General features: G+C 44.9%; 1 protein-coding gene across 2 annotated transcripts in view; it reads left to right on the forward strand.

Moving 5' to 3' along the window:
• MATCAP2 (microtubule associated tyrosine carboxypeptidase 2) overlaps positions 1-24,431 on the forward strand; it is a 47,671-nt gene that overhangs the window by 22,578 nt on the left and 662 nt on the right. Inside the window, exons 3-7 of one of the 2 annotated variants that reach the window (XM_077811030.1) lie at positions 8,526-8,669; positions 9,749-9,881; positions 10,985-11,290; positions 11,909-12,006; positions 16,434-16,659. In XM_077811030.1, coding sequence (XP_077667156.1) covers positions 8,526-8,669; positions 9,749-9,881; positions 10,985-11,290; positions 11,909-12,006; positions 16,434-16,442 — 690 coding nt within the window. In that variant the 3' untranslated portion in view covers positions 16,443-16,659. Of the gene's footprint in view, positions 1-8,525; positions 8,670-9,748; positions 9,882-10,984; positions 11,291-11,908; positions 12,007-16,433; positions 16,660-24,431 lie in introns of those variants that run through there. The other variant, XM_077811029.1, reaches the window with a different exon arrangement.

A 24,431-nucleotide genomic window follows, 5' to 3' on the forward strand; every position in this document is an offset into this window, starting at 1 on the left:
TCAGTGACTTGCTCAAGGTCACACAACAAGCAATAGCACCCAGGTCTCCTGACTCTGAGGCCAGTGCTCCATCCACTGGTTTACAGAGACTCCTAGCCTAGCATTAGTGATCGGAGTTTCCTGTCATCGAGAGCTTCATTTGTGTTCAGTGTTCTAAAGAAATTTCCTCACTGCTATTTATAATGAAGTAGTATTAGAAAATACTGCATTCTGATTAGTTAAATGGCAGAGCATTCTTCTGGGACAGTGCCATATGTCAGAGCTGCTTCTATTGCTAAACTGCATCACAGGTAATATCAACATTCCTCTCTAAACCATGTCAAAATGGAGGATTATCTACTAAAGATTACCTATAATTGCATTTACTAAACCTCTTCATTTTCCTTTATCTATGAGCTTTCATGTTCTGAACAAACTTACTCAGCGCCAGGCATTACATATATTTTCATCCACATCCTCAAATCTCTTCTCAATCCCTTTGTCCTTTGTCATCACTCTAATTTATCGTGCTCTTTTCAGATACCATCCCTTCCCTAGCTTTAGAGATTAGTTCTTATTCTCGTCATCTTTGCCACTCCTTTTGCCCAACTTCACTCTCAAGATTCCTTCCAGCTCTCCCTCCTCCTTGTTCATCTCTGTTTCTTAACAAGGCTTAGTCCCCACCAATGAGAGCTGTTTTTTCATTTAATTTTTTAAAAAAGTTGAACCGGGACTAGTGCGGGCTGCCCTTCGTGTTGAAGCATCTCTCTGAAGCCCTGATGAGATACTTGGTTCTGACAGAAACAGTATGTTAAAGCCATTGCTGGGACCCATCTCTTAGCAGCCCTTAGCATGCGGGAGGACTGCCTTCTTACTCCCACTTCCACACCCCAACAACAGAGATGATGCTAATGCCACATGCTGCTTCCGACTCAGCATCTAGTAAAAATTAAATGAAAAAGAAGGTCCTCAAGTGGTGGCTAGGGTGGAAAAAGAGGAGAAAAAAAGGAATTGGGGAAAGTCTTGGGAGTAGGAAGCCACTTAAAATATGTAAAATAAAGATTTTTGTAAAGTTTTTATTTTTATTTAAGATAAATTGAGTGATCAAAGTAGGGGACAGGAGTCAGGATTCCTGGATTTCATTCCTGATTCTGTTACTGACTTGCTGTGTGACTTTGAGCTAGTTACTTACCAGCAAATTTTCCAAAGCGGCTACTAATTTGTTTGCCTCCATTCTTGGTGTGCTCATCTTGAGACTTCTAGGGCTTGAAAGTGCAGGGCACCCACAACTACAAGTGAGGTCAGTGAGAGTTGTGGGTGTTCAGTACTTTCTGAGAGTCCTGCCTGAAGTATCTTAAGTTGGACTTCCAAAAACTGAGGCTCTCAAAACCAGCGGCCACTTCTGAAAATGTTGGCCTTAACCTATCTGTGAGTCAGTTTCCCAGCTAGTAAATAGGGACATTTATTACCTCCCCGAGTCCCCACAAGAGTGTAGAGAGGCCAATTTTAGCAATGTGTGTGAAGCACTTTGACTTGACTTTTAAAGGAATGATTTTAACATTTTTTTCTATTTACAGAATTCAAAATATGAAACTTTTTTCACAAAGGATTTATTACAGTTTCGATCAACTTATTTAAGAGCTTTTTAAAGGCAGTGTCATAATAAATGATTGCACAGACTTTAGACTTACAAGGATAAAAAGATACATGGATCTTGCTGATACAACATATTACGGCTTCTTGGCGAGTTGCATTGCTCTGCCTTTGGCCTCATGACTAACAACCCCCTCAAAGTGTGGCAGGATCCTAGCCTGGAACACTCCCTATTGTTCATTCTTGCTTAAACATATTACTGATTATTATATAATTAATGTATTATTGTTGTGGTTAAATTATGAAGTTTAACATAGTTGTGACAGAAAGTTTTAGGGCCTGATCTAGCTCTCAGTTGAGAAGCTCTCATTGGCATTTATGAGAACTGGATTTTACGCACAGGGACAGATTCTGCTACCCTTATTGCTGAGTAGTACTATAATCTGCAGGGAGTTCATTCAGTGTGAGTAAGGATGGGAGAGTTGGGCCTTTACTGATCAATTAGTGCAGTAATTTCTCCTATCAGAACTGTCTGTTAAATTTAATTTAAATTCTTATTTTCAGCATCTTAATACATTTTGGTAAAACCTATCCACTATTCATTTTTAAGAAGTGGAATTGAATAGATGTGGGAACAAGAAAGAGAGAAGAAAAGAGGGCTGGGAATCAGAATAAGAGACTATTGGTCAATTAAGTTTCATTGTGAATGCAGATATCTGTGGCATGTTCAGAGAGATTTGAGCCTCAAAGACGATAAATAAGTGCCCAGTTCTTAGCATTTTAGGTGCTTCCCCTACAGATTTCCTTGAATGTCCTTGTTTCAAAAGCAGTGAAGAAAAGTCTATGCCAAAGGATAAAATACTAAAGGAGATATTCTGTTTAAATGAAAGAGTGAAATTAAAGTGATTGGACAGTGAATCCAGATATATATAGCAACTAACAGGTAACATAAATATCTTAAAAGATCTGGTACACTATAAGAGAAACTGAAGAACTGTTGTACGGAATTGTTCAGGTTATTCAGTGAAAGTAAACTGCACTCCTGTAACTAAGTAGGGAACTTATTATTCTTATAAGTGATGTATACAAGCATGAGAGTACATATCAGAATCTACACAGTGACAGGAAAACATCTATTTAAAATGAATATCAGAAGATGGCTAGAACAACTTGATCATTCAGCCTTTAAAAAAACGTGGAAAAAGCACACAGGTTCTCTGACTAATAAACAAACTGGACTATAAACTGAGAATGAAATGTTGCTTAGATTACTCCTGGGAGAATTCTGCACCACTGTACATGCACAGAATCTATGTCCCCCACATATTTCTTTGCTTCCCTGCAGAAAAATGACTTTCTGACGGGCAAGCAAAGGGAAACCACAAGAGTGGTCACATGACCCTCCCCAGCAGTATGTTTCGGGTGCTTGGGGCAGCCAGCAGAGAGGAAAATCACTGTGGGGCGGGGAGTGGGACTGGGGAAGACTCGGCTGGTGGCTCCTACCCTGTGCCAGGCTCAGCTCAGAGTCCCGGGTTTTCTGGGGAGGATGGAACTCCCTCTTCCCCTGCACGGCATCCAGATTTCTCCCCTGGCTGTAGGAAGCTCTGCAAACTCTCCCCTTCCCGTGCTTCCTGCACCCATCGCTCCTCAGTTGCAAGGGGAGGGATCACTGTACAGGGAGCTGCTCCCCCATCCACCCATCCTTTGTGCATCCAAACCCCCTCATACTGAAACTCTCCCACTGAGCCTCCCCCTCTCCGCACCTGGGCCACCCCAATGATCCAGCTGCACCCAGATCCCCCACATCGATCCCCAAGCAGTTTTACATGGATCCCACCCCACTGAACCCCATTTCCCCAGCATCTGGACCCCCTCACTGAGCTCCCCACACCCAAACCCCCCTGCCGAGCTCTATCCCCCCACACCCAGAGCTCCCCGCTGAGCCCCAGCCATCTTCACCTGGACCCCCCTGCAGAGTCCCATTACCATTGCACCCAGAACCCTCTAACAAGCCCCTGTGTATCCAGACCCACCCGCACCCGGATCCACCACTGAGCTGCCCACACCCAGATTGCCCCACACAGAACCCTCTCAACCCACACCTGGATCCCCCCACACTAAGCCCCTCCACACTTGGATCCTCCCTTGCTGTGCCTGCTTGCACACACCTGGTGCACCTGGCATGGAGGGGCAGGGCCCTGGAGTGTTTCTGGGGAAGGGTGGTCCTTGCGCCTCCACATTTATTTGACAAATAAACTTTGCAGAATTTTAAAATATTGTGTGCAGAATTTTTAATTTTTTGGTGCAGAATGCCCTCAGGAGTATTAGATTTCTTTTTCGCTTTTATCCCCTGAGCCTGAGAATTGCTAACAGCCAGCAATTTTCGACCGGAACACGCAGTCGCAAAGGGATCCTGGCAGGCCGCTAAACGTCCAATTGGCTGCTGTGCCAGCGGGGCAGGCAGGCTCCCGGTCCAGCTCTGTGCGGCCCCTGGGAAGTGGCCGGCACGTCCCTCTGGCTTCTAGGCATCCACAGGGGCTCCACATGCTACCCCCTGCCCCGAGTGCCAGCTCCACAGGCTCCCATTGGCCAGGAACCATGGTCAATGGGAGCTGTGGGAGTGGCACTTGTGGGCAGGGGCAGCACGCAGAGCCCCCTGGCCGCCCTTCCACGTATGAGCTAGAGAGACATGTCGCCGCTTCCTGGGAGCCATCTGAATTCAGCACCATCCGCACCCCACACCCTCTACCACACCCCAACCCCCTGCCCCAGTCCGGAGCCCCTTCCTGCACTCCAAACCCCTTGGCCCCAGCACAGAGCCCCCTCCTGCACCCCAAACCCCTCATCCCCAACCCCACCCTGGAGCCTGCATCCCCAGCTGGAGCCCTCACCCCCTCCTTCACCTCAGCCCCCTGCCCCAGCCCGGAGTCCCCTCCCTCATCTTGCATCCCTCATTTCTGGCCCCACCCCGGAACCCGCACCTCCAGCCCAGAGCCCATACCCCCTCGCACACCCCAATCCCTTGCTTCAGCCTGGAGCCCCCTCCTGCTTTCTAAATCCCTCATCCCTGGCCCCACCTCAAAGCCCACACTCCCAGAACTCACCCACTCCTCCACCCCAATCCCCTGACCCAACCTGGAGCCCCCTCCCACACTCCAAACCCCTTGGCTCCAGCCTGGAGCCCCTTCCCGCACCCCAAACCTCTCATCCGCGGCCCCACCCCAGAGCTGGCACTCCCAGATGGAGCCCTCACCCCCTCCCACACCCCAACCACCTGCCCCAGCCTGGTGAAAATGAGCGAGTGAGCAAGGGGAGAGCAAGTGACGGAGGGAGGGAGGGAGGATGGAGTGAGCAGGGGCGAGGTAGGGGCCGGGCTCTGGGAAGGGGCCGGACAAGGGTGTTCGGTTTTCTGCAATTAGAAAGTTGGCAACCCTAGGTGCCAGCCTCTTCCCAGTGGGGGGAGTGCTGAGGTGGGCCTTAGCCCCCCCTTTCCATGATGTCCCACCCCTGCGCCTTCTTTCAACCCCCTAAGCCCCTCCCCTGTGGCCAGCTTGGCAATGGTAAGAGACACCCAGGGACCCTGGACTGCTGTGGGGAGCCCTGAACCCTCCACCTGCTGTGGGCAGTACATCTGGTGGGGGACATGGGCCAGGAGCTGCTCTCAGACACCATGTTCCCCCCAAGGCTCCAAGGCTCCTCACAGTGGCCCAGGCTCCTCTTACCATGGCCTGACTCCAGCTTCTGGGCTGGCCACAGGGCAGGGCCTCAGGGGAAAGAGGTGGAGCAGGGGGCTCCTGCTTGTGTCCTGCTTTTGCCTTCTGAAAAGGTGATCACCCTACTTCATTGATGTATAGGCCTTGTGCTTGCCCTTCCGCACAAGGGTTTTACCCAGGAAGAATAGGGTCTAATAATAAAGATTTGGTCTGTGAGAACCAAGCAAATTATTCCACCTTTAAGGAACTCATATTCCTCCCTTAAAAACAAACTAGCACATAATCTGTCTGAGGTCATTTTTAAATAAGGCAAATTGACCTGATCTGTTGCAAGAGAAATAACTCAGTTATTAATGTAGGGCAATTCCTCTAAACTTCGCTTACCCGTTAGACCCACTCACAACTGGGCATCTATATAGATCTGATCCAAACTCCACAGAAATCACTGAAAAGATTCCCACTGACTTCAGTAGGTTTTGGATCAGGCTTGTGGTACACACATCCAGTCATAGTTCTCGTCACTCAGTCCCATACCTCTCAAATATGCCAATGAACATACGAGTGAAAACAACAGAACTAACTAAATTTTATTTGAATGTTCAAAATTATCCTCATTTGGTGCAAACTGGTGTAACTCCGTTGAAGTCAGAGTTACTCCAGTTTACTACAGCTGAGGATCCAGCCTCTATATTTTATAAATATTTTTAAAAATGTGATTGTTTTTAAATGCAGTGTTTCCATAGCTTCATGTTTTTCCTATCTGTAGGATTTATTTTCCATACCATCATTTCAAAAGAGAAGCCTCACCCTCTGTTGAGCACTGAGCTGTACAGCTGAACACACACATTCCAGGGGTCGGACAACATCTCAGTAACCACAAGAGCCAAAGTAAAGTGGTTTGTGATGCCATCATAAACCTGAGACGTGTGCATGATTTTATGCTGTGTATATGCTCACACACACATATATAATCACCTCAGGTTTTACAAGAAAATCTTTTTAAAAATTAAAACATATGAACTACTGCTACTCACTGGTGTGTTTGTTGGTAATGGGACCTGATCCAGTTCCCACTGAAATCAATGACAGAAATCCCATTGGCTGAAGGGGGCACAGGAGAAAACTCTAAGTGTTCTATTGCGGGTTATTGGCCAGATCCAGGGGTCTCTTGTCTGAAGGGGAGGGCAATGGTGACTTAAGGCTCACCTTTGCACTCCCCTGATCCTGGGACTGTCCTGAGCAGGGCTAGTTATCCAATGTAAGTTAGAACAGCTGAGGGTTTCTCTAATGTGTGCCAGCTGCAGATGGCCTCAGTGGGCTGAAACTGCAGCTTGTATGGGCCATTAATATGGTATGGGGCCTTCTGGCCACTTTCTTTGCTCTGCTCCAGCAGCAGGAGGGAGTTGGGGATGGTGTAAAAGCCTCCACATGGCTTTAAAGCACTAAAGATCCTGCTTATACTGGAGTGAGCTTTCCAAGGCCAGATACTCTGACTTTGGGGACGGATTGTGCGGGCAGTGCTGCACAACGTAGCTGCATGTACCTGAGGATCTGGCCAGGTTGCTCCAACGATAATGAAAACTTCCTTTTTATCTCACTTACTCCTATGCTGTCCAGATTATTATTCACTGTCCAGATTATTATTCACAGATTATTATGTCACTTATAAAGCAGTTCAGTAAATAACTTGATTTGGCAAATCAGGCGCAGATGTCTGTTAGGGAGGAAAGGTCATGCTAATTACTGTACACATAATACACAGATATATCCTTTGCCCCTGAACCTATACAAAAATATTTCTATTATTTTGTATAGAAATAAAAGAATGGCTTTGTTAGAGCTAAATTTAGTAAACTATGCTGCTGATAGCCATAGTTGACTAGAGCCTTCAGTCTTACAGGAGACCCTTCGGATACTGTAATAAGTGTGAGAGGCAGCATTCTAAGCTTCATCATAGGAAAATATCAGAAATGGTGTGGAATATTTGTTCAGCATTCAGAGAATCTCTCTCTTGTTCAGCCAAGAGCTACAATACTTAAAGAGTGTCTCATGTATAACTCAAACCATTTTTAAAAATCTCATGATTGTTAAGTCAATTTCATGATTTTTTAACATTTGTGGTTGGCAATACTGGCAGTGATATGCTGGATGGAGTTCCTGGGAGCTGTTTGTAAAAATTCTCCCAACAAATTTAATTCTCCTCAGTCATCCTGTCTCTGAAGTTCTCTTCCCTGCTTTGCTACTGCTAAATCATTCCTACTAAAGTTGACATATCTCTGGAATCATAAAATTGATCCTTATGAGTATTTTATTGTCTTTGGAATGCACTAAATGACATATTTGAAAATAAATTGGGCTATCCCCATCTCTCCTATAAGATCTTCAGCCACAGTAACCTCAGTTCCCATCATACAGGGCTGAACACTGTGCTGTGCTAGATATATTCAGTTCTGTTTTCAGCAACAAAGTGTAAGCATTTCCAGATAAATACACTTAATATCAGTTTGTGTGCCAAGTGTTTTTGCCTCCTTTCTTGTGCTTATAAGAAAAAATAGTTCTATATTTAAATGGGAAAACTGTGCACAGATTTCCCAGTCCTTCACATTTCATCTCTCCAAACACATGCGTCCATTGTACAGAGGGGTTAAAATATCAGTCATCATCAGGAATGCTCTGTCATGATTCAGCACTTCTAAGTTAAAAAATACCAAAAAATAAACAGAGAGATTGTAATAATGCTTCTCATTTGTACATTGAATGAGAGAAGTACTAACTCCTTAACCCTCAGAACATCCCTGTGAGTAGGGAAGGATGTATTTTCATCTCTGGTTTACAGATGGGGACATTGAGACAAAGAGGCCCAGACCTCAAAGGTATTTAGGTGCCTAACTCCCATTGAGTATCTGGATTTAAGTGACTTTTCCCAAAGTCGTAGAGGGAATTGGTTGCCATTTACTGAGCTAATAGTAGGTGTGTGGGGCATGGTGGTCTAAGACGAGTAAACCAGGTTCCTGCAACTTTTTCTTAATGTATTTGCATTCATACATGACTCTGAGGATGACAGAAGTTGATTACTGAGGGTAATAGCTTATATGTAACTACAGGAGTTCAGTAATGCATCCCGTAAGAGTGAAAGGGAACAAACAACCATTTGTCCCGTAGCTACAGAGGTAATACAATTGCTAGTCTGCATCTGGAATCTTATTGCACTTATGTCTGCTATGCTTTTGTCTTTTACAGTCTGTCAATATTATGGAACGGACATTGCAGAAATATGGAAGCTATGAAAAGTTTGAGCAGGCTACTGGAGGCAGCCTGCTACCAAAAAGTCGCATTTGGAATCATGTCAGGAAGTACATGGTGAAAGAAGGCTGCGTTGGTGAGGTAGGATGCACACAGGATCAATGAAAAAGCTTCCCCTTTAATCACAGAATCAGAAATTAGAGATCGAAAAGACCTATAAGGTTATCTAGTAGTGCATCCCTTGTCAATATAGACTTGCTCCTTACAGTATATTTTCTAATGGGTTTGTCCATTCTAGTTTTAAATGATCTAAACAATGTGTCTTCCAACTACTTCTCTTGGGGGATTATTACACTGTGGAATAGAGCACATCAGGAAGCTTTCCTGCTATTTGAATTATGTGTTCCCATTCTTAATTTCATTCCATTACTTGGAGGTGAACCTGACATAACAACTCTCCTCCCTTATCCTTTCAGTTAGTTGTAGCGTAGCACATCCCCATTTAGTCACTACTGTGTATGTCTGCCCTAACCTGCGCTGAGTTTTTCTAATGCCGTATCACAGCACAAACTCCTCTAATTTGCAGTCATCTTATATTGCAAAGCTTTTTTTTGCTGCTTCCTATATTTCTTATTCCTGTTGTATACATTTATGCTGAATTAGGTTTAAACAGGAGAGCTGTGCTGGATTTTGAATTTTACCGGATAGACCTCATTGATATATATAATTATAATTTAAAAAAAAAAACTCAGACAAACAAGTACCTGTTTGTCAAGGTTGGTTTTTTTTAAATTTACCTTCTATTGCTACTAGTAATATACAAGTTTCCAATAAATGACTTAAAAGAGAATTTATTTTCTCTTTTCTTAGTCTGTTAACTTCGTGCATTTGACTGCACTTTTTGTTCAGTCAGTTTCACTGTTTCCCCTCTAGGACAGTTAGGTTCCAATTCTGCCATCTAATTTGCATGTCTGAACCCTTATATTCATGCAAAGTCCCACTGAAGTCAGTGAGGCTTCACACAGGCACAGGGGAACAGAACCTTTCTAGAGACACAAAACCTTAACACAGGGATAATTTGCCTCTTGTTGGGAAGAGCATTGAGCAGCATATGACCGAGTCCAGACAGAGCGCTTGGGGAGCGAGAGGGAGAATAGAAGCGGCAAAAAGCAGGAAAGGAAAAGAACTTTTTTATGCCTCAAGCTTGCCTTTCTCCTTAGATTGTAGTTCATCTCACTGAGGACCTGCTTTCTCGTGCCTCAATGACAGTGGTGAATGGCCGCCCAACTCTGACTATCAATGTTTCCACTGCACGTGAGCACTGGCTAGAAGGGATGCTGAGGCATGAAATAGGTATGGACACATGTTTTGAATTCTTCATGCCAGAGTGAATATGTGCATTCCTATTTATTATTTGTTTTCAGTAACACGGACAATGTGCTAGGCGTTGTACAAACCCAAAAGGAGTTCTGGCTCCTGTTACCGTAGATGTGGTAAAGCATAAGAAAGGACTATTTATAATTGTAGTATACAGTAGAACTAAAACACCCAACTAGTACCTTGAGAGATGTAGGTGTGAGAAATGTTGCCAGTGAACCCCAAATCTGTGCAAATCCCCCTTTTTGAGTTATCTGGAGAGAGGATGAGAGAACAAACAACACAACGTATGTGTAGTAGTCATATTGCTTAATGCACTGCTGGAAGGCACTCAGACACTACAGTGATGACCATGGTATAAAAACCTCTATAACATAGAATAGTTACAAACATTTAGCTCAGGATAATAGAAAGTTTTTCGCAAACTTTTTCTAGGTTTTGGGTGAACCTGCCCCAGTTTAGTAGACCAAACCCAGATGAAATCCAATGGCTTTGACCAAGTTACTCTTTTAGGTTTTATGCCTGTGAATGCCCTGCACCACTGGTATAACTACCCTCTTATTCCAGGGCAACAGCCTCCTCTACAACTGCAGTAATGCTCTATGATCAGCCTCAAGGAGAAAGAAATACTAGTGCATGTTGAATCTTCCCTCCTCTGTTCTCCCCACTTCCCATCCACAGCAAGGCCTTGTCTACACTAGAGAAATGTGAGTGGGTTAGACACTTCTGAAAAATCTCCCTGTAGGGATTTAGGAGCATAAAGTTCCACCAATGTTCAATGGGATTTGTGCTTCTAAATCCCATAGGTCCTTTTGAAAATCTCTGCTGGAATCACCCGGTGGACACCCTACACTGTTGGCACTTAGATGATTGTGATTCCACTCGTTTAATTACCATTGATTACATTCTCCACAGTTATCAAGGCCAAAGTTACCTCCTTTCCCAGTCCCCCATTGTCCCAATAGGTGAGAATCCTGAAGTTGGATCCTAAACTTAGTTAGCTCCTGTGGTAGCTAATTGTACTATTATTTGAGACACTGGTTGTTACTGTTCTAAGCTCTCTGCTTCTTTCCTTTTAGGAACTCATTATTTTCGAGGTATTAACAACAACAGCCAGCCTTGGTGCAATTGGAATGGACGTAAAAAGCTTGGGTTAAAGCCAATCAACCCTACTGAGGAAGGCCTGGCGAGTATTCACAGTGTCCTGTTCCGAAAAGACCCCTTTCTATGGAGGGCTGCCCTTCTCTACTACACTGTCTATCAAGCTAGCCAAATGTCCTTCAGTCAACTGTTCCAGGATGTAGGGAGATTTGTCAAGGACCCCAACACTAGGTGGGATTACTGTGTACGAGCCAAGAGAGGGTGGACTGATACTTCCCAGCCAGGTTGGTTTCCTATGTAGCTTGAGCACATTCCATCTTCATTCTCCAAAAGCTTTGCTCAAAATAAGGGGCCTCTGCAGCTCTGTTGGCAGGTGATAGGATTTGTGCAAAGGATTGTGGAAAAGTTAAACTCTTTGTTTTCTAAAATGGATTCTATAAAGTGGCAAGGATCCTTCATTTAAAACAATGATTGAGATGAAAAACAGTATTTTTTCCCTACTACTTTCAAAGTGATTTGGTAAAGGAATTTTTAATGGATGTTAAAGGAGACACTGTCAAGACCTTTAGGTTCACAGTTTTCCCTCCCTTGTTTTTTATGTCCTGGGCAGAGCTTGTTATGATAGTGCTGCAAATTTATGTGACCCGGGGTTTTAAAGCTGCTCAGCTCCCTGCCTTTCACTGAGATTCCCAGTAAGCCAGTCTGCCTAACGGTCGGTGCCTTTGCTTAGTGTCTTTCAAGTAGGCTTAATCCTTTAGCCAATGGGTGTCAGGTAAATTTTGCAAGTCCTGGGACAAAAATACCTATGGCAGGAAGTAAAGTAATTTCGTGTACAATTACTTTTGGCAAATGCATTGCTTTGAAAAAGCGTGAAAACAATACTATGACTCTGATTCCTTTAGGCTGCTTCAGTAAGGATCAGGTATACTTGGATGGCATCCTCCAAATCCTAAGATACAGGGAGTCTATCGATTTCCACTCGCTGATGGCTCTTGGAAAGGTGAGTGGAATCAATCTCCGAACAGAAGCAATAGTAGTATTTTAATAAGCACTTTCCTAAATAGTTGTTAAATTGCATGAACATGACAGGATCACTTCCTGTAGGTGTTGTCTTAAAATGTGCTGTGTCCTTTGCATCACCTTGATCTTCAATCTCCACTGTCTGTAAAATCAGACATCACTGTACATTATAGTAAAGAGACACCACCAACTTGAAATATAGTCAATTTCAAATAGTAAGTCAGAAGTACTTTCAGGACCTATACCTTCCTGTCAGTTCCTACCACCCTATACCTGACAGATTGTGGTTTTACAGTCACATTTCTCTGTTTTTTAAAAATGTTTTTCTCCTCCCTGTTTGCATGGGCCTTTTGCACTGCAACAACAGGAGCAATGGGCAGACTTACACAAAGTGCTGTCAAATCTACAAAGTACACAAATGAAATAAAAAAGAAATAATGTCTCTCTCTCTCGAAATCATTTTTATCTTAGGTGTTTGTAACAATGGCAGGTAATGTATTTGCAGACAGAAGTTTCCTTTAGCCCAGTTGCAGCGTTAACTGCACATACAGGGAAGTAGCCACCAGTTCATAACCCCAATGTGGGATTTGACTTTCAGATGAGAGTAGGAAGTGTGATCTAGTAGTTGAAGAAGGACACAGGGTCAGGAATCCTGGGCTCTGCTCCCAACGTGGCAAGTCACTTAACATCTCTGGGTAAGTCTACACTCCAGCTGGGAGCGAGCCCCCCCATCCTGGCTAGACTGACTTGCACTAGCGGGGTTCAAGCTACCATGCTGAAAAGAGCAGTGCGAGTGTTGCAGCACCAGGGGAAACTTGGGCTCGTAAGCCCACCCAACTGCCTGGGTCTGAGCTGGGGGGGCGGAGGAGTGGGGGCTATACTGAGCATCTGCTGGTGCCACAGCAGCCGCACCGCTATTTTTAGTTCATTAGCTCACGTAAAGCTAGCTTAGATCAGTCTACCTGGGCTAGAAGGCTCATTTCCAGCTGCAGTGTAGACATAACTTCTGTGTCTCAGTATGCTCATCTATAAATGGGTGCTATTATTGCTTGTATTATATTAGCACCTAGAGCCCCAGCCACATTCAGGACCCACCTGGCCCGAGCTCAGGTGGCGAGCCCAGGTGTCTGGCCATGCAGCAACATCCACACTGCTATGTTCAGCGTGTTAGCATGAATCTGTCTAACTGGTCTGGGAGGCTTGCTCCCAGATGCACTGTAGACATACAGACCAATGTGTTGGCCCTTTGGGTGTCAGCTGGGGGCGGGCAGGGGGAGGAATTACATGAAATTGTAGAAATTGCCTCAATGTACAAGTTTTGCAGAAACCACTAAAACAGACTTTCCCACAAAATCTACTGAGTTCCACTTTAAGCAGAGTCCTGTGCAAGCAAGGTTCCCCTCTCTTAGCTGCCGCTAGCCATGTGGTCCATTATCTGGACCCTGCAGTAGTGGGGCACACTGGTAATATTTCCATATAGTGGTTTCACCACAGCTTCAGTGATAACCGCTGGCAGGCTTCTTGCTGTGCACTTGAAAACTTAATTTGATGTTACCTCATTCTCTACATAGCTTCAGGAAGGCTAGAACAAATTCCTCATATTTGAAGGGGCTGGAAACATCAGGGACTGATGTCTAGGAGAGCCAGTGAATGACCTTGGTCTATCCAAGGCCTTTGCTCCATTTCAGAAGCATGGTCAGGAATATTTGACTCAGGTCATAAATTGCTTCCTGCCCTCTAGAGAAAATTATAGGGAAGTACTTTATATGGAGAGAAAGCAGATGTGGTTAGTAGTATACAACCAACAAGGAAACTATAACAGAAGTCATTGACATATAGATGTTACCAAGTGGTTTGGCTTTCTTGTTTGCAAACCATTTAGAAATACACAATGGGCCAAATCCACTGGAGTTACATTTGATCCATATTATATTAAGCTATATAAATAATGTGTCACATTGGATGGACATGGGACACTTACGAATAGTCAATTTGTCAGTGGTAGCAATATCTATAGTCAAGTTTGTCTAACATTTTCCATGATAAACTATTTTCAGTTGTTTCTAACTGCTGGACCTTACCATTTGGGCTAAAATTGTCCACAGTGAGGGTCTACCTTAGGCTGACTTTTTTGGGAAGTTTCCATCAAAACAGGTCAGCTGTTGGTTAGGGGAAAATATGTTGTTTTGCCCATATTAAAAAATTCTTACAGCTGCCGTGCTTCCATGGTTTGGAGCAGAGATGTGAAATTTGACAGGAAGTCACTCTGGTATCAAGGATGTGCTTTTTGATGTCTTTGTGATTTCCCTGTTAAGTTATAAGCCTCTGGGAAAAAAAAAATCACAGTTCACACATACTCAGATGTATTTTAGAGGCTGGCAGCATTATTTTCTGAAGGTTCTTTCTGTGGACTTCAATCCCCAGAGTTCCTGTGTGCCAGGCGAACTGAGCATGTGCCATCCCTGCAGAGTGACTTCAGTACTACTAACCCTCAGTGTTCAAAAAAATCCACAAGTCAAGCCCCTCAAAAATCAGGACATTGGCTTAAAAATGATGAGATGTTTAAAATAATAAGTTTTGTTCCTTTTGTCTTCTGGTGTTGGATTATTTAAGGTTGGTGGTTTTCTTTGGGCTAGAAACGTATTTTTATTTTAATGAAAGCTGAGATTTTTCAGGTAATAAGTGGACTCCAGTAGCTGGGTCTTTAAAATAATCAAATTGGGGTATTGGTAAGGCTGCAGCTAAGCATGCTCTGTCATAGCATTGCTGGGGCTGACCAGGATGTTTTCCTGCAATCACTCCTTCTGGTTGCCAGGGGCCACTGTGGCATCAGGCACTGGAACTAAGAGCAGGGATACTATTTTCCCTTTGCACTCAGTGTTCCACTTATTGGCACCCAGGCAACAAAGAAGAGTTGGAGGAAGTAGACTAGCTTGAATGGAAGAGGGTGAGGGAAGACAAGCAGAGGGGGATAGGAGGAATGGGGCATTTGGGGGGTGAGGGCTGAAAGATCTATAACCATTTTGAACACACTCCCCTTCAGAACCTAGACCTGAACCCAGGAGTGGTGTCCCATCCATCTCTCACCCTAGATTAGCATCTCAACCCACATTGCTCCCAGCTTGCAGCATCCTCTTCAGGACACTGCCCTCCAGCAGTGCCCACTGCTCTGGTCTCACCCCCTTCCTGGGGTTTGGTGTTATCAGCAGTCCTTCTCTTTGCCTTAGCCACCATAGCCAACTACACCCCAAAGTCTAACCCCTTTTGGCAGGGGGTCTGGTGCAGTCCATGATGGACACTCCTAATGGCCAGGTGGAAGTGCAAGTGTGTGTGGGGGGACATAGGCCCACCCTCTACTCTGGGTCCCAACCCAGGGACCCTTTGGCAGCAGCCTTCCTGCCTGCCCTCCTTCTCTCCTTTTGTCAGTCTCTCTCCCTGGGCCATTTCCCCTTCAGCCCCAACCCTTACCAGGTAGGCAATCCCTTAGGTGCAGGTGTCCTCACACAGGAGACAGCACTTCACCCTCTGACAGCCTGGGAGAGACTACCTGCTCCCTTCCTGGCAGCCTTTATATAGGACCTAGCCTAGCCCTGATTGGCTCTAACAGGCCCTCCCTGATTGGCTGCCGCCTTGCGCAGCTGCTCTGGCCTGTTGAAGCCCAATCTGGCATGGGGATGGGGCACTGCCCCATCACCGGCTCCCACATTTCATTGATTTCAGTGGAAGTTAGGCCCAGATTCTCAAAATTATTTAGGGTCCTATGTGTCTAGTGGCTGTTCCACATAGAGGATAATAGCTGACTTCTGCTACCACGTACTCTATTAAAGTGGTGAAATTCTGAGCTGTGGATCCAAAGGTCCCATGCCAATGACCCACGTAATTCTATATGATCTAAATTCTGATTTTGCAGTTTTGTTTTATTAAAACTTTAGGAAATTACATAGAATAAAAACTACTTTAAAAGAACAATAAGGTTTCAAAATCAAGTGCTCAAAAAGTTAGGAGCTGCCAGAATTAAGGTTTCCTGTGCAACCCCTTGTGTGCATGCATTTGGATACAATTACATAATCACATACTATTTTTCTCACGGGACCCAGCCTCATATAGTGCACAGGATGGGTTAGGCTCAGGGAATGAAAGGAGTTGGTGTATGTGTGAAGCTGTAGTATTCCTGGAGGACCCCTCCCACATTTGCTGTTGGAAGGTGTGTAATGAATGAGGCAGGGAGTTGCAGGAAAAGAAAGGAGAGTCTCATGGTTAAGGCAGCTGAATGCTACCCTGGAAAATTAGATTCTTTCTTTGTCTCTGCCATAGAACTCATATATGATGCTATGCAAGTCTTTTAAGCCAAACTTTTCACACACGATCACTAACTGTGTGTTCCTCATTTTCTGGGTGCCCAACTAGAGATCCTGAGGTCTGATTTGCAGAAGAACTGAGCATGTCCAGCTGCAGATGAAGTCAGTGGAAGCTGTGCTTTGAACATATAAACTGCTATAAAAATGCTAAGTACTCTGGAAAAAAAAATCAAGCACTAGATTCCTCAAATTGGGCACCAAAAATTTGTCAACACATTTGACAAATTTGGCTTTAATTTCTGTGCCTTTTCTCCATCTGTAAAATGGCAATACCACCACCTTATGTCACAGGGATTTTGTGAAGATAAATTCATTATTGTTTGTGAAACACTGAGATACAACACTGATTAAATGTAATAAAAAAGCCCTTGAGGAAATTAATAATTTTGTGTTGATGCAGGGTTTAAATGGTGTGCAATAAATATAGTCTGTGGCTACTACACATTGAGTGATGAGGAGGATTAAAAGAAATCTTGAATCAGTAAGCACTGTCCCTATCCTGTGCACTGAAAGAGGCAGAGGTCCTGTGGAAAACATAGCATGGGAGCATGCAATTATTATTAGAGTGTATCATAATGTATGCACACAAGAGGGCCAAAGTACAGTTACACAGACACCCTTCATTCTGGCATTTGCAACTTTAGTGTTCTTTTAATGTGGGTTTTTAATATAATTTTAATACATTTTGTTACATGTATCTTTTGCAAGAAAACTAAGTCTGAGGCATGTAAGAGCAGTGGCTATTCTTAGAAAGTCAAATTCTGCCATCAGATATGAACAGAAAGCTCCCACTGGAATTTGACAAATGATAAAGAAGTGTTATGATGAGACCAACTTAAAAAAAAAAGAGGATATTGATGTTCCAAAAAGAATATTAAGCTTTGCTGAAAGAGCTTGAAAAAGTAAAGGATCCAATCATAGTGAAGATTGCCATCCACTTGGGAAATTCTCACTGCAAATCAGAAAATGTTCTCATGGCTTATTGCAGCAAATGTACGGATTATTCTGAGCAGATGACAGATCACAAGATATGCATTTTCCTCTGGCATTTTTCTACCATGAATACAAGTTCTATATGGGTCCAAAATGGAATAACTACTTTGTACAGTTTATTGATAGTTAAATTAATGTGTCTGTAAAATCAATCCCTGATTTATCATGGGAATGTGTTTAGTATGGTGCTCATTGAGGAGTTTCTATATCTTCTTCCCTTCCCCAGTGCTGAAAGCCTTGTCAATCCCAGGAAAAGTCCTCTCTTTTGCTACTTCTCATTTTACTTGGTATTTTGAAGACAGCAGTGTGTAGGAATGCATAGAGTAAGACTAATGTGCTGTGCAAGCTGCTTGGCCTGCCCAGAGGGGAGAAACAGATGAAAGAGGCTGAAGCCCGGAGAGAAATAATATTGAGAAGTAGCCATTTTAGAGATTTGCAGTGGTTTGCTAGGAATTAAATCTTAGAATCCTTACAGCCCAGAATGTGATAATCATGTACAAATTAAGCTAGATAACAGAAATAGAGCTCATACATTGCACATAATTCCTAAATGCATTAAATCCAAGAATTTTTAAAGTCAGAATGTAAAATGTCACAAATACACATTTTTGGAAAGCAATCTGGCGAGCGTGACAGAAAAATCAGCCTCAAAATAAACTCAAAAGCAAAAATCTCTTTTTTTTTACCCAGTACAATAGATTTGCTTGCACAAAGTGGTGAAAGTACATTAAGAGAGAGCTATGTAGTGAGTCATATCTTTCCCTCCTAAAATGTTGCCAAATACCATTTTTAGTGATGGCAGTGGCTGGGGGAAATGCAGCTTGATTGGGGCATAGTTTGATCACAGCTATTGAGCACCTGGGTAGATTCAGGTCAGATGGGAATCTGACCTTTTCTAAGAAACAAAAATAAAGACTTCCTTGTCCTGTGGAGGGAGGGGGTTGAAATTTGAAGGCAGGGTGTTGAAAGGGCGGCCTCATAGAGTGACCCTGCCTTCAGTGCTCTCCAGCGGGAGGCCACTGCATGACAGGTGCGCCTGCTTCAGTCTCCCTCCTTCGGAGTCCCCAGTAACTCCACACAAGCTTTCTTGACTCACTGATACCTGCGGGGGGCAGGGGGCAGAATATTGCCAAAACATAGTTTCAAATCCACAACCAAAGTCCCAAGCATGGTCCATTTCTCACAGCCAGTGTGTGTAGTCTGTAAAATGCCACATCCTTGGGTCCATCAGCATAGCACATACCACACGCCAGCATCTTCACCACACCCAGGCTCTTTCTTGATCCCCCACTGATTCTGTGCTGGGAGTTCATCCTCAATTAGGGAACATCCCTAATACCCCATGGACCCTCAGCCCTCTGGCTTGGGAAGACCAGCCAGCAAACCCTTCTTGCTCCGCTGTCTTTAGCCTTCCCCCAGGAACAACCTAAAGCTTCCTTCAGGGACCTCTCAGTTGCCTGGTCTCTGGCAGCTCTCACTTACTGATTGCCTGGTTCTCTCAGGGTACGTCTACACAGCAGTAAAAGAACTGCAGCGTGGCTGCTGCTGGGCTGGGTCACACTTGGGCTTGCTGCACTCAGGCAGTGGGACTAAAAATTGCTGGATCCCAGGCTCTGAAACCCCACAAGGGGGATGAATCTCATAACCCAGGCTCCTGTCCGAGCCTGAACGTCTACACTGCGGTTTTTAGCCCCACAGCCCAAGCTCTGCAAGCCTGAGCCAGTTGACCCAGGCTGTGAGACTTGGCGCTGCAGGTTTTTTGTTGTGGCGTAGCTGTACCCTCAGGCTGTCGGGCACCTCTCACCTGGTTCTTTCCTGACTGGAACCCTCTCAGGCCCAAGGCCTTCACTTAAACTCATGTGGGAGGTAGCTGATGAATCACAGGTGCACTGGACACCACTTCCTCTTAAAAGGGGCCAGTCAACTTGTGACATCTTGTAGGCATCTAACCTCAGCCGTCCTACCTTGTACACAGCAGTGCTCAGGGCCGTGTCCCCAGAGTTAGGGGAAAGAGTCCATTTCCTGCAACTTTCCACATAGCTTCCCTGCACACAGCCAGTTAACTTGAGCTAGTGTTTGGCTTTTTAGATGTTTCCATATTTGCACAAGTCAGGCTGTAATGTAGATCTTCCCTTTTTATGGTCCTTTTAAACAGTAAGTCTCCCATTTGACTTGGATTAGCCTGTGCTTGTTCTCTTTTATCAGGATTTATTTTTCCACTGTAGCTCAGAAGACTTATCTGTGCACAAGCAGGTGTCTTTCCCAAGATGCTCTATGAACACAGTCTGCACACGATATGAAGTCCAATCTCACCCCTTTCCTGGAGCGTGGAGTTGTTAAGTAACAATGACACGATAACATAAGAGCAGCTCCCCAGACTTGGCTGCTTCTAATCTTCCTCCAGACTGCTCAGTCTAAACCCTACATCCTCTCTTTCCACCCCACCCACTTATGTATAGATGGATTGACAAGCCACCTGCCTCAGAGAGTCAGCAGAACTTTCTTTAACTCTTTCCCCAATCTGCTATATCACTGCCAGCCTGTTACACTGTGATTAAAGCTATATCCTAGAGAAGCTACATGTCTTTCCAGCTCTGCAATAGCATATGGGAGAATTGTGGGGGTGGGAGAAACCTATGCAATATTACAAAACTCTCTGGCCACCTACCACATTTTGTAAAAACAAATGGTATGTACTGTATTTGTTCCTTATTTAAAAATGAACAAAAAGCTCTAGCTGAAATCCCTTGTTGCAGAAACATTTTAATTTCTAAGATTGTTTTAATTTTATAAAGACAGTTGTTGTTTTTTTAACTTAGTAACTGCACATGCTCGACTAGTAGAGCCCTATCAAATTCACAGCCATGAAAAACACGTCACAGACCATGAATCTGGTCTTTTGTTTACTTTTAACCTATACTATACAGATTTCATGGGGGAGACCAGCCTTTCTCAAATTGAGGGGCCTGACCCAAAAGGGAGTTGCAGCGGGCGGGGGGAGTTGGGAGGTCGCAAGATTATTTTATGGGGGTCACGGTATTGCTACCCTTACTTCTCCGCTGCCTTCAGAGCTGGGTAGCTGGAAAGCGGCAGCTGTTGGCCAAGCGCCCAGCTCTGAAGGAAGCACCCCACCAGCAGCCGCGCAGAAGGAAGGCTGGCAGGGTATGGTATTGCCACCCTTACTTCTGCGCTGCTGCCTCAGAGCTGGGCGGCCAGAAAGTGGCGGCTGCTGACTGCAGGCAGCAGCGCAGAAGTAAGGGTGGCAATCCCATACCCTGCCAGCCTTCCTTCTGCGCGGCTGCTGCTGGCCGTGGCTCTGCCTTTAGAGCTGGGCTCCCGGCCAGCAGCCGCCGCTCTCCAGCTGCCCAGCTCTGAAGGCAGCGCCATGGCCAGCAGCAGTGTAAAAGCAAGGGTAGCAGTACTGCAGTCCCCCCCCCACAATAACCTTGTGATCCCCCCAAAACTTTTTTTGGGTCAGGACCCCTACAATTACAGCACCGTGAAATTTCAGATTTAAATAGCTGAAATCATGAAATTTACGATTTTTAAAATCCTATGACCGTGAAATTGATCAAAATGGACCATGAATTTGGTAGGGCCCTATCGATTAGCAAAGAGAAGCAGGTAGTTGTGTAGGGTAAGAGCTTGCAAAAGTGCTCATGAGAGCATTCCCCATCCCCGTGCAGGAGCAGAGCAGGATTACAGCCTTGTACTTAAGAGACTTCTAGGGAAGAGGATCTGGCACAACACAGCCTCAGTGAAATGTGGCGTGCCAGTTAGTAGAAACATCCATGCCTCAGGCCTGCCTGTGGCACAACAGTGCAAGTCCAATCACGCTGGACATTGCTGGGGGAATGACTCTTGTAGCTAACACCCAAGCCAGCACTCCTCCACTCTTCCTCCCTGCACGATTCAATCACAGTGCTGCCAACTCTCATAATTTTATCAGGAGTCTTGGGATATTTGGAGTTTTTCTTAAAGCCCCAGCTCCTGGAGTGTAGTAATGATGTGAGAATCTCAGCTGTCATTTAAAAAGTAACTATATAGTCTGTATGGTAGCGGAGAAATGCTTGAAAATCATCCACCTGCACTCTGAAGGCTCAAAAGGCTAAGAAAATAAACCCATAATTTATTATTTTTGTAACAATCTCATGATTGTTGAGACCTTACTCATCATTTTGGAATGCTTACATTGCCAATACTGCAATCATAATTTGTAACAAATTACTTACTAATTGGGTTGCCACCTATGCAAGTTTTCCCAGTATCATTCCTTTTTGGAGATACTGATTTCCTAAGACAGCTAAGTACACACTGCCAGCTGTCCAGTTTTATGGGCCCCAAATCATCCTGTATGTCCCAGATATTTTGTAACTCAGAGGTGGCAGCCCTCCGACTAGAATGACACATTTTTATTTCACTTTGCACAAGCACAAATGAATTATTGGGGATGAAACTAAAGCTTTGGAAGCTTGGGTCATGTTAGCACTGAGAGTTTGGCTGCTTCCCCAAAACTTTTATGAACCATACGAGGACTCCTGGGAACTACAGGCCAGTCAGCCTCACCTCAGTCCCCGGAAAAATCATGGAGCAGGTCCTCAAAGAATCAATCCTGAAGCACTTACATGAGAGGAAAGTGATCAGGAACAGTCAGCATGGATTCACCAAGGGAAGGTCATGCCTGAGTAATCTAATCGCCTTCTATGATGAGATTACTGGTTCTGTGGATGAAGGGAAAGCAGTGGATGTATTGTTTCTTGACTTTAGCAAAGCTTTTGACACGGTCTCCCACAGTATTCTTGTCAGCAAGTTAAAGAAGTATGGGCTGGATGAATGCACTATAAGGTGGGTAGAAAGTTGGCTAGATTGTCGGGCTCAACGGGTAGTGATCAATGGCTCCATGTCTAGTTGGCAGCCGGTGTCAAGTGGAGTGCCCCAGGGGTCGGTCCTGGGGCCAGTTTTGTTCAATATCTTCATAAATGATCTGGAGGATGGTGTGGATTGCACTCTCAGCAAATTTGCGGATGATACTAAACTGGGAGGAGTGGTAGATACGCTGGAGGGGAGGGATAGGATACAGAAGGACCTAGACAAATTGGAGGATTGGGCCAAAAGAAATCTGATGAGGTTCAATAAGGATAAGTGCAGGGTCCTGCACTTAGGATGGAAGAACCCAATGCACAGCTACAGACTAGGGACCGAATGGCTAGGCAGCAGTTCTGCGGAAAAGGACCTAGGGGTGACAGTGGACAAGAAGCTGGATATGAGTCAGCAGTGTGCCCTTGTTGCCAAGAAGGCCAATGGCATTTTGGGATGTATAAGTAGGGGCATAGCGAGCAGATCGAGGGATGTGATCGTCCCCTCTATTCGACATTGGTGAGGCCTCATCTGGAGTACTGTGTCCAGTTTTGGGCCCCGCACTACAAGAAGGATGTGGATAAATTGGAGAGAGTCCAGCGAAGGGCAACAAAAATGATTAGGGGTCTGGAACACATGACTTATGAGGAGAGGCTGAGGGAACTGGGATTGTTTAGTCTGCAGAAGAGAAGAATGAGGGGGGATTTGATGGCTGCTTTCAACTACCTGAGAGGTGGTTCCAGAGAGGATGGTTCTAGACTATTCTCAGTGGTAGAAGAGGACAGGACAAGGAGTAATGGTCTCAAGTTGCAGTGGGGGAGGTTTAGGTTGGATATTAGGAAAAACTTTTTTACTAGGAGGGTGGTGAAACACTGGAATGCGTTACCTAGGGAGGTGGTGGAATCTCCTTCCTTAGAAGTTTTTAAGGTCAGGCTTGACAAAGCCCTGGCTGGGATGATTTAATTGGGGATTGGTCCTGCTTTGAGCAGGGGGTTGGACTAGATGACCTCCTGAGGTCCCTTCCAACCCTGATATTCTATGATTCTATGACTCTATGATTCCTCCCATCCCTGCAGTCTGCATACATCCACAGAGCCTTTTCATATCCCTTTCTAGTTTCCCAAACCTTGGCCACAACAGCCCCCCTTCCCTCCTCACATCTCCCATCGGGCTTGCCCCTCCCCTTGCATGTGAACATGTGTAAGAGCAGATTTTCCATCCCTTCCCCGTCACCTAAGAGGCCTGCAACAGCTCTGATCCTTCATGTGTGCAAGCTCATTCTGTCTTTCACATCTTGCTCACATGGTGGCTTCTGTGTCAGAGCACCCTGTCCCAATTGCACTGTGCATCTCTGTCAGGAAAGCTCCAGAGCACGTAAGGTTTGCAAGGAGAAATCTGCCCCAGTGTAAGGAACTGGTTGTCTGCTGGCACGTACAACAGGAATGTCAAAAAGAAGAAGAAAGGCCATCCTTGTGGATGGGAATGAAATCAGTTTTTCCGGACCAGTTCATTCATCCTTAACAGCCACCAATCCTGCTCCCATTGACGTCACTAAGACCTGGTCTACACTACAGACCAAGTAGACTGTGTAAGCATCTACACTACAGTGTTCCTCCTGCTGATTTAACTTCCCCACTACGCCAACCTAACAACTCCACCTCTGCTAGAGGCGTAGCACTTAGGTCGATATAGTTAAGTTGATGCAGTGTCCGTGCAGACACTGCGTTACTTACATTGTCTGCTGCTGCCTTTGACAGCTGTTGGCCTTGAGGCGGTAGGGGGCTTTGGCTGTCAGTGCCCCGAACTGCCCCACTTAAGTCGGTGCAAGCGTTTGTGGTGAGGACATACACCGCTGACAGAAGGAGCATAATGTGGACACAAATGTTCGATTTAATTACTGTGGTGGCTGTAGGTTGACCTAACTTAAGTCGACTTAATTTTGTAACGTAGACATGCCCTGAGAGTCTGTTCATTGACTCCAGTGGAAGCAGAACCAGGCCTCCTTCGAAAGGAGTTAGTAATTCCCCGGGCTCATGTTCTAATGCACACTTTACTGGACCATGCGTAAAGCCAGACCCTACCATCCCTTTGAGAGAAGGATTCTGACAAGCTGCTTTAAAACACCTGTGCCCTGGAATCCTTTTGTCACCTATGGGAGGGGAATTAAATTGGGTGTTTTAGACATGTCAGTTTGCAA

This window comes from Eretmochelys imbricata, chromosome 2, assembly GCF_965152235.1.
Source record: "Eretmochelys imbricata isolate rEreImb1 chromosome 2, rEreImb1.hap1, whole genome shotgun sequence".
Taxonomy (NCBI): domain Eukaryota; kingdom Metazoa; phylum Chordata; order Testudines; family Cheloniidae; genus Eretmochelys; species Eretmochelys imbricata.